The sequence below is a fragment of the Schistocerca americana genome, chromosome 7 (genome assembly GCF_021461395.2).
Source record: "Schistocerca americana isolate TAMUIC-IGC-003095 chromosome 7, iqSchAmer2.1, whole genome shotgun sequence".
In the NCBI taxonomy this organism is placed as follows: Eukaryota; Metazoa; Arthropoda; class Insecta; order Orthoptera; family Acrididae; genus Schistocerca; species Schistocerca americana.
The window spans coordinates 64,460,173-64,471,144 of record NC_060125.1 but is presented as its reverse complement, the minus strand read 5'-3'; the positions used below and the strand labels follow the sequence as shown (position 1 = coordinate 64,471,144).

The window sequence follows — 10,972 nt, the reverse complement described above, 5'->3', positions numbered from 1 at the left end:
GTCGGCACTTGGATGGATGACCATCCAGGCCGCCATGTGCTGTTGCCATTTTTCGGGGTGCACTCAGCCTCGTGATGCCAATTGAGGAGCTACTCGACCGAATAGCAGCGGCTTCGGTGAAGAATACCATCATAACGATCGGGAGAGCGGTGTGCTGACCCCAAGCCCCTCCTATCCGCATCCTCCACTGAGGATGACACGGCGGTCGGATGGTCCAGGTAGGCCACTCGTGGCCTGAAGACGGAGTGCTTAAACGGTTTAAGTCATGCTTGACGTGAACAGCTTAGTTGAATCACCCTGCATTATTTTATTTTGTTGTATTTAAGTCACGTTGTCCTTTATTTACAGACAGCTTGTTTCAAGAGCTCTGAATATCTCTGAAGGATTCGCTTTGTGTTTAAAAGGTGAAGGAGGTGAGGAGTAAAGGAAGGTTTGTGTCAACTCACGGCTCGCAGCACAGTACAAAGGCGCTCGTCTTATCTTGATTGGGTTCAGTGAGAGCGACGTACGATGTGAACACATGGCTGAAGAATCTGTTGTTGTTTCTACAGTGAGGTGACAAAAGTCAGGTGATAGCGACAAGCACAAAATGGTGCAAATGGCTCTGAGCACTATGGGACTTAACTGCGGAGGTCATCAGTCCCCTAGAACTTAGAACTACTTAAACCTAGCTAACCTAAGGACATCACACACATCCATGCCCAGGGCAGGATTCGAACCTGCGACCGTAGTGGTCGCACGGTTCCAGACTGTAGCGCCTAGAACCGCTCGGCCACTCCGGCCGGCGCGACAAGCACACATACAGGTGGCAGTAGTATCGCGTACACAAGGTATAAAAGAGCAGTGCATTGGCGGAACTGTCTTTTGTACTCAAGTGATTCATGTGAAAAGGTTTCCAACGTGGTATGGCCGAACGATGGGAATTAACAGACTTTGAACGCAGAATGGTAGTTGGAGCTAGACGCATCGGGCATTCCATTTCGGAAATCCTTAGGGAATTCGATATTCCGAGATCCACAGTGTCAGATGAGTGCCGAGAATACCAAATTTCAGCCATTACCTGTCAACACGCACAGCGCATTAGCCGACGGTTTTTACCCAAATGCCGCTGCTCTCGGTCGGTAAGTGGAGCTGTCGGTGCTAACAGACAAGCAACGTTCCGTAAAATAACTGCGGAAATCAATGTGGGACATATGGCGGACGTATCCATTAGGACAGAGCGGCGAAAAAAGGGATACGTCAGCAAAAGACCGACGCGAGCGTCTTTGCTAACAGCACGACTGTCTCCTGCAGCGGCTCTCCTGGACTTGTGACCATATCGGTTGAACCTTACACGACTGGAGAATGGTGGCCTGGTCAGATGAGTCCAGATTTCGATTGGTACTAGCTAATGGTACGGTTCGAGTGTGGCGCAGACTCTACGAAGTCATAGATCCAAGTTGTCAACTAGTCACTGTGCAAGCTGGTGGCGGATACATAACGATGTGAACTGTGTTTACATGGAATAGACTATGTTCTCTGGTCCAACTGAACCTTTCATTGAATGGAAATAGTTACATTCGGCTACTTGGAGACCATTTGCAGCCATTTATTGACTTCATGTTCTTCATTAGGTCACAATTGTTAGCGATTCGTCTGAAAACATCCTGCACAGTTCGAGTGTATGAGCTCGCCGTCCAGATCGCATGACCTGAATCCCATCGAACAGTTATGAGACATAATCGAAATGTCAGTTCGTGTACAAAATTGTGCACCGGCAATAGTCTCGCAGTTATGGATCGCTGTAGGGAAAGCATGGCTCGATACTACCAACGACTTGTTGAAACCCTGACAATCGATTTTCTGCAATGCGATGACTTTTGTCACCTCGGTGTATTTTATGCTCTAACTCCGATGATAATACGAGGGTCAGTCAAAAAGTAATGCCTCCTATTTTTTTTTCTACGTTTAATTGTCAGGAAATTTAAATGCAATTACATAGGTTGAAAACCACAACATTGAGGATCATTTTGTCATTTTTCAATGTAATCTCCGCCCATCTCTACAGTTTTGGTCCATCTTTGAACAAGGGCATGTATCCCAGCACGGTAAAAATCACAGCTCTGCTTCCTAAGCCATTGACGCACGGATGTTTTGACGGCCTCCTCATCTTCAAAATGAATCCCACGATGAGCTTCTTTTAGTGGCCCGAACAGATGGAAGTCTGATGGTGCCAGGTCAGGGCTGTATGGGGGATGAGGCAAAACTTCCCATCCAATTTTGACAATCTCGTCAGAGGTGTGACGACTGGTGTGTGGTCTTGCATTGTCATGCAAAAGAGGAACATCTGCCATTGATTTTGTTGGGCAAACTCGCTGAAGACGTGCTTTAAGTTTGTTGAGGGTTGTGACGTATTGAACAGAATTTATTGTGCATCCCTGCTCCAAAAAATCAACCAGAATCACACCCTCTGTATCCCAGAAAACTGTTGCCATAACTTTCCCTGCCGATCGCACAGTTTTGAATTTTTTCTTCCTCGGCGAGCTTGTGTGACGCCACTCCATTGACTGCCTCTTTGATTCGGGTTCAAAAAAATGCACCCATGTTTCGTCCCCGGTCACAATTTTTTTCAGAAACTCATCTCCCTCCAAACAGAAGCGCTGCAAGTGTTGGGAGGCTATTGTTTTCCTTGCCTCTTTATTCTGATCGGTTAACATTCTTGGAACCCACCGTGCACAAACTTTTGAGTACCCCAATTGTTTAATAATCGTGATCACACTGCCTTTACTAAGAGAAATAATGCGACACACTTCATCTGCAGTCACCCGACGGTGACCACGAATGATGTCATCAACTTGCTGAATGTTGTGTGGAGTCACTGCACTCACCGGCCTGCCGCTCCGCTTTTCGTCAGTCAACGGTGTTTGCCCTTCAGCTTCCTTACAACGACGAACCCATCGTCTAACAGTGCTGACATCCACTGTCACAACACCATACACCTTCTTCAGTCTTTCATGAATGCGTATGGGCGTTTCACCTTCTGCATTCAAGAATTCAATCACACAACGCTGACTCAAACGAACATCGATGTCGGCCATCTTACAAACTTCTGCTGTGCTGCCACCTGTTGACACAGAAAGTTACTACTGCAGTGGATTGCAGAAGAAGGTTTGAGGAATGGCGCCAAATTCAAATTTTTCACTTAACTTAATTTCTTTAAGTAGAAAAAAAATGGGAGGCATTACTTTTTGACCGACCCTCGTACCTTTTCTGACATATCTGCAGAAGAGATCGATTGATGGGACGCATTCTGAGACGTGAAGAAATCGTCAGTTTAGTATGGAAAGGGACTTTGGAAGTGGGATGATCAAGAGATGAGTACAACAAACAGTTTCGACGGATCGCAGGCTGCAGCAGTTCTCCAGAGCTGAAGAGGCTTGCGTGGCGTAGCCTGGCGTGGAGAGCTGCATCAGACCAGTCTTCAGAGTACAACAAGAACAGAGCTGCCGATGAGGATTTTTTACGGTAGCGTCCGCTTTTTGAGGTTTGCGTCCGAGAAACATTGGCAAAACAATGAAATGTTGTTGCCTATCGTCTTTAAAGCTGTTGTCAAATGTCTTCATAAGACCAGCTTTCATGGTGTTGAAGAAGTTTAATTTTAGAGAGCCTACTAATATTGACTGTAGAAAAGAATTTAGTAGTGTAACTGCCATGCATGCTATGGTAAAGGCTCCTGTAGGTAATTCTCCTGTCAAACACAAACTGAGTAAGGTTATGTTCTTTAAGGGCTCCAGTTCCAAAGTAGTCAGCGAGGGTGGAATCTGTGGCCTAGAAATAAAACTGAAAAAAATTTTCATCATGTAGAATGTTGAATTGCAATGCGTCCTTACATCAGTTGTAGTTTCCCAAGTTTGTCTTCCTAGAACTGTTGCTGAGCATATTTAATTTCTCTTATTTTGTCTGTCACAAATTATACTTCAGTCTGGTGTAGAGACTAGTTAATTAATCCAAATTTTGCTAACTTTATTCGATAGGGTCTGTGATAAGCAGTGATTACTTACGTCCAATATCCTTTAAAATTTTATAGACGGACGAATTACGAAAGACCAATATGTCAATGGCAGCGGCCGTACCGCAGTGGATACACGGTTTCCTGTCATATCGCCGAAGTTAGGCGCTGTCGGTCGTGGACGGCACTTGAATGGGTGACCATCCAATCCGCCATGCGGTGTTGCCATTTTCCGGGTTGCACTCAGCCTCATGATGCCAATTGAGGAGCTACTCGATCGGATAGTAGCTGCTCTGGTCAGAAAAATCCGTCATAACGACCGGGAGAGCGGTGTGCTGACCACACGCCCCTCACATCCACATCCTCATCTGAGGATGACACGGCGGTCGGATGGTCATGATGAGCCACTTGTGGCCTGAAAATGGAGTGCTTGCTTAATATGTCAATGATATGTACATGTTTACACACTGAGGCGGAACTGGTTGTTACTCCCGCTGCTTTACCTCAAGGTACACTTTGTTTCTTATTAATGATGACATTGGTCATATTCATATTTTATTGTGATACCGAGAGCTTCTTGCAACGGTATGGAGACCACTGTGTTTATTTATTTGTTGTGCAGATCCATTTCCCGTTCCTCTTATGTTATCAGTTATGCAGTGAATAATTGAGTGTGATTCCGTGAATAGATCAGCTGTAGTTCAGAGGTTTGGCGCCAACCAAATTCGTAGTGGCTCAGTCAAACATGCAGCTGTAGTGGTGGACGTTTTGGAGGTTGGTAGCAAGTCGTCCCCCTCCCCTCTAGAGACGAGCCGACTGTCCGCCAGCGGCGCTCCTACATTTTTCGTCACTCGTCTTCCGGATTGCTCAAAGGGTGGTCGGCCGCGAAACAGGTCTCCCTCAGGCAGTCTGATAAATACCAAAAGAATCACTTACATTATAGTTAAAATCATTAATTCGTAATTTTTAGGCACTCTCGTGGTCAGGGGTACACTGCGACCACAATTTTTAATCATTTTACAGGTAAAATCCCCGGTTAGGACTTAGATATGTAATGAGAAAATGGTGCCCATTTCAGTCTAATCAAATTAAGTTAATCCTGCGGTACTTCAGCACATTTGATATTTACTGAGGTTTTTTTCAGTTCTCTTGCATTTATTCATTTCAGTTAACTTGTTTGCTGAGTATTTGATGGATTTTCTTTGTAGACTGCGCGTCAACCTTTTGCTTCTGTCACTCGTGGTCGCAACAGTCGTAACAGAGACTAGGGAACGTCATTCAATGTTTTCAGTTTGACTTTCTCGAGTGAAGTGTGAAATATTTAAGTAATCTTGCGTGAGAAATTATTTGATTTTATTTCTTGGTCCGATGGTCATTGTCTTCTTACTGCCACCTGTGGAGTACTCCATGTTTGTTAAAAATAGGACTTGCGCATGTGGCGTGTAAAATTTGCTATTAACCGTCGGCCTGGGTAGCCGAGGGGTTCTAGGCGCTACAGTCTGGAACCGCGCGACCGCTACGGTCGCAAGTTCGAATCCTGCCTCGGGCATGGATGTGTGTGATGTCCTTAGGTTTAATTAGTTCTAAGTTCTAGGGGACTGATGACCTTAGAAGTTAAGTCCCATAGTGCTCAGAGCCATTTGAAACATTTTTGCTATTAACCCAATAACGACCCACGTGATGAGTACACACTCAAGGCATTGATTTCCAACTTCCCATGTAGAGTCGGCTGCACGGTAATTGTGCTACGGACGTTCTGGTGGAAATTCAAAATAGGTCATGCGAGCGAAACTTTGTATTCAATCCAGGGACGAAATAATATGGTGAGTACATGTTTTGGCATTGACTTACAATATCCTGAATGGCATTGCCTGCAGTGATTCTGCATAGTGATCTTTGTTGCGAAGTTTCATGAAAGGAAAAGAGTATGATGAATGTGTTACGACGTATTAATGATTTGTATGTATGTTATATCGTGTAATTTTGGGTACTTGACCCTTTTGTCCCAGTTTACATTATCTTACGGATCCCATGTACGGTTTATTCCCACCAAAACTCCAGTAGCCATTTAATATAGTTACAATTTGTAGCCATTATCTCTTGTGTGGGTGCCATGACACAAAGTTACTTGCGAATTAGAATTTTATTAGTAACGTAATATTCCGCCCACTGCCATGCATAATTTACGAAACCGACAATGTTACGTTGAGCGCCATCAGCGCGTGTAGGATATTTATTATTGTTTGTTTCCACTGAGATACGGCAGAAATGTCGGAAAAAATTTTATGTCTAAATGAGAATTCATAATTGTTTCGACTAATGATTTGCACCACCCGATCCCACCAGTTAATGATTCTAATGCAGTCAGTAGGTAAGAGTTCGGCCACTATAGCAATGGATGGTGTCTGATTGCGATTCTAATATTTTCAATGAGTTAGCACCTTTGGTTGCTTGTGACCTCCCCTTGCCTTATCCGTTGTGCAAAATTGTTCAGTTCGATATTTGAATCCTTACATGATCTAGTAGACGTACGGAGCTGACCCTCTTTTTATGAGTAGTCATTGAGAATTGAACCAGAGAAGGTAGTGAAGAAGCCTGTTTATTGGGTACGTTAACGCCCACCGTCAGGCAACGGTCCTCAAACAGATTCGACGTGCCTTAAAATGAGAAGTAGCTCGAACAACAGATATAACAACAAAAAGTCAGGTACACGTCCAATGCAGTAACAAAATGCTGTTTCAGTTTTCTGGACACTGTCAGGCAGTTTTAATACACACTTGCTTCGCAGTTCTAAACACAGGCAGATTTGCTGGAAAAAGACCGAGAGAAAACGTAGATAATAAAATTTTGTATCTTAGTTAATAATAATAATGAGCGTATGGCATTGGTGGCCGGGAGAACCCTCGCGGGGCGGTTCGGCCGCGGCTCCACAAGTTCTTTAACGCCACTACGGCGACTTGCAAGTGAATGAGGATGAAATGATGATGAAAGACACGCTACACCCAGTCATCACGAGGCAGAGAAAATCCCTTACCCGGCCGGGAATCGAACCCGGGACCCCGTGCGCGGGAAGCGATAACGCTACAGCAAGACCACGAGCCGCGGACGCATCTTCGTTAACATCGAGAGACTGAGGCACCAGCGACGGACAGAAAAGCCCTGGACAGGTCAATGCGACTGTGGCTGGACAGCAGTCGGCAGCACGTTTCAACAGTGATGGACACAGCTCACAGGCGAGTTACAATGACCCTAATTCGCTAAGGAAGTTCTGCACACAGTTAATCAGACGTCAGAGCTACGGAGTAAAAATAAAAACAAGGCTCGATGCACCACACTGTGAAGTGAAAGATTGTTATGAGGCCTATTAAATGAATCTATAGGAGCTACAAGATGCAAGACATCAATCAAGAAGGGAATACTTCCACAAAATTATTCATCATTTAAGAGCCTGCTGGTTGATCCAACATAATATACACTGAAGCGCGAAAGAAACTTGTATACGCATGCTTATTCAGAGGTATGTAAAAAGGCAGAATACGGCGCTGCGGTCGGCAATGTCTATATAACACAGAAAGTGTCTGTAGCAGTTGTTAGATCGGTTTCTGCTGCTGTAATGTCAGGTTATCAAGATTTAAGTGAGTTTGAACGTGGTGTTATAGTCGGCGCACGAGCGATGGGACATAGCATCTCCGAGTTAGCGACGAAGTGCGGATTTTCCCGTACGACTATTTCACTAGCGTACCGTGAATATCAGGAATCCGGTAGAACATCAAATCTCTGACATTGCTGCGGCCGGAGAAAGATCCTGCAAGAGCGGGACCAACGACGACTGAAGAGAATCGTTCAACGTGACAGACGTGCAACCCTTCCGCAAACTGCTGCAGATTTCAAAGCTGGCCCATCAACAAGAGTCAGCGTGCGAACAGAAATGGGCTTTCGGAGTCGAAAGCCCACTCGTCTAGCTCTGATGACTGTACAACACCAACCTTTACACCTCGCCTGAGCCCGTCAACTCCGACATTGGACTGTTGATGACTGGAAACATGTGACCTGGTCGGACGAGTCTCGTTTCAAATTGTATCGAGTGGACAGACGTATACGGGTTCGGAGACAATCTCATGATTCCATGGACTCTGAACTTCGGCTGGGGACTGTTTAAGCTGGTAGAGATTCTGTAACTGTGTCTGGCGTGTGCAGTTGGAGTGATATAGGACCTCTGATACGTCTAGATACGACTCCGACAGGTGACATGTACGTAAGCATCCTCCCTGATCACCTGGATGCATTCATGTCCGATGTGCATTCCGAAGAACTTGGGCAATTCCAGCAGGACAATGCGACACCCCACACGTCCATAATTGCTACAGAGTGACTCCATAAACACTCTTATGAGTTTAAACATTTCTGCTGACCGCCAAACTCCCCAGACATGAACAATATTGAGCATATCTGGGATGCCTTGCAATGTGCTCTTCAGAAGAGATCTCCACTCTCTCGTACTCTTACGGATTTGTGGACAGTCCTGCAGGATTCATGGTGTCAATTCCCCCCCCCCCCCCCCCCCCATTCAGACATTAGTTGAGTCCATGCCACGTCGTGTTGCGGCACTTCTGCGTGCTCTCGGGCGCCCTACGCGATATTAGGCAGATGCATCAGTTTCTTTAGCCTTCCAGTGTAAAAATGCTGAAAGCAAATCCAAGGATAGTAAGCAATGTCTATCTTAAGTGAATGTAAAGTAATTCATTATGTTCATTTATTTCTTAATCTCTTACATAAAAGTACCTCTCCTTCACTCTGTAATACTCCACACTAGATTTTCTCAAAATTCATTTTCTTCTACAGGGTGTTTATCAAGTTCCTTACCACTTCTGTCGTAACGTTACAGATTCCGCCACTCCTACAGCCAGTATAAAAGAAAGTATACAATACAACAAAGGACAGCTGACACTGCTGACCGCCTACATCGTTACCACCCGAATGCCACATTTCCTCGGACGTGGACTGGCCGAGCATTGCCAAGACTTTGGACTCACCGCTCACCCGATTTGAATCCAGTGGACACTTTCGTTGGGAGATTTATGAAGTCCGAGGTGTATCAAGTAATATACGATAATCTTCAACAACTGAAAAACCACAGTTTTGAAGGCGTAGAACAAAGCTAGCAGTGTTAACAAGCATTCTTTGGGCTACGTAGGAACGATGGGACCTGCGCTTACCTTGCAGAGTCATCACATTGAAATGAACTAAATTTGTATCAAGAAGTATATGAATTATGTTCACGTTGTTAAGAGCCTTTACTATAGTGTTCAAGTGGAAAATTATGACTTTATAAACACCCAATATTTCAATGAATAATTCACATTACTACAGTATACAAAATAACAAATGCACACAGTTGAGCAACAATGTAATTAGTAGACTTTCTGGTAACTGATACAGACGTCCACATTCCTTTACAGTGGAATGTTCTGGTGCCAGAAGTCCATACGTTCCTTGTAAACATCTTGTTTAAGTTCAAATGTGTCGGTAATGTGCAAGTAGTAAAGGTTGCTGTTGTCGAAAGGTTCCCAGACTACCTCCTCGCCTTCTGGAGACGGAGTCCTGGAACAAAAGAGGAGGTTCCAATAATGTCAGCCGCTGTAACATAGAAAGTTTCAGTATCAACAGTCTATTCAAACGACTTTTTTATTCTTAAACTAGGTGTTTCATTTATCTTGACCACCTCAAATAGCTTTGCGTCCGGCAGCAAAATAGAAAATGTACCAAAAAAATATCATTTATATACCAGAGAGACATTAAACAGCATAATTTCCTTTCTCGTAACTTTGTACATTACGAAGATACGTCTTTTTTGAATAGCACTCCGTATCTTTTATTCAGTAATCCACGCGTTCGTGTTCATACACGTGTCAAAGTATACCATTCACGCGAACATATTCTTAACTGCATAACTCCATTTGTTGGATCTGGAAGTAAATAAATGAAAACACGAGAAAAGGAACTATCTTTACTGTACGCAACACACTGCTTGAAACTACCACACTACAGCTTATGTACTGTAATTAAGAAAACATTATTAAAATTACTGTTCTGCTAACTTACGTTCTCCATAGATGAGCAGCACCCTTACCTTCTCTTTGTCGGTGTGCACCACACTTACACAAAACTACAACCAAATACGGCGAACTGAGTTACAGGTGTGCATTTTCTGTGAGTCCCCCTTCGGTTACTGTCAGCTCCAGCAAGTGGACGAGTTCCGTTACCCCGGCTATCTACACTATGTGTTACACTACTGGCCATTAAAATTGCTGCACCAAGAAGAAATGCAGATGATAAACGGATGTTCATTGGACAAATATATTATACTAGAGCTGACATGTGATTACATTTTCACGCAATTTGGGTGCATAGATCCTGAGAAATCAGTACCCAGAACAACCACCTCTGGCCGTAATAATGGCCTTGGTACGCCTGGGCATTGAGTCAAACAGAGCTTGGATGGCGTGTACAGGTACAGCTGCCCATGCAGCTTCAACACGATACCACAGTTCATCAAGAGTAGTAACTGGTGTACTGTGACGAGCCAGTTTCTCGGCCACCATTGACCAGACGTTTTCAATTGGTGAGAGATCTGGAGAATGTGCTGGCCAGGGCAGTCGAACATAGAATACGGTTTTAGTAACGTCATATTTACATGATACGTTTTTGAGCGGGTCTTCAGGAGAGAAAGTGTATTATCGAATGAAAAATTTAGAATGCTATTTGAAATAGACGTACTACCTCTCATACCTTCGTAACGAATGAAGAAACAAAAAAACGCAGTCACGTATCCTCCGACGAAAGGAGACCACGAAGGTTGAATCACAGATTTACTTCAGACTTTGTACACCTTTAGTACGCCATTAAAACAACGTAATGTGCAAATAGTAAGGTGAACTACTCTGAAAATTCCGAGAAAATCGTAAGAGAAGTTTTAAGCGTCTG

The 10,972-nt window shown here is 44.2% G+C and overlaps 1 protein-coding gene across 1 annotated transcript in view; it reads right to left on the bottom strand.

The window, feature by feature from the left end:
• Positions 1–8,807: 8,807 nt before the first annotated feature.
• Positions 8,808–10,972, bottom strand: part of LOC124622598 (carboxylesterase 4A-like) — a 140,650-nt gene continuing 138,485 nt past the window's right edge. Inside the window, exon 10 of the mRNA XM_047148351.1 lies at positions 8,808–9,589. Coding sequence (XP_047004307.1) covers positions 9,442–9,589 — 148 coding nt within the window. The 3' untranslated portion in view covers positions 8,808–9,441. The remainder of the gene's footprint in view (positions 9,590–10,972) is intronic.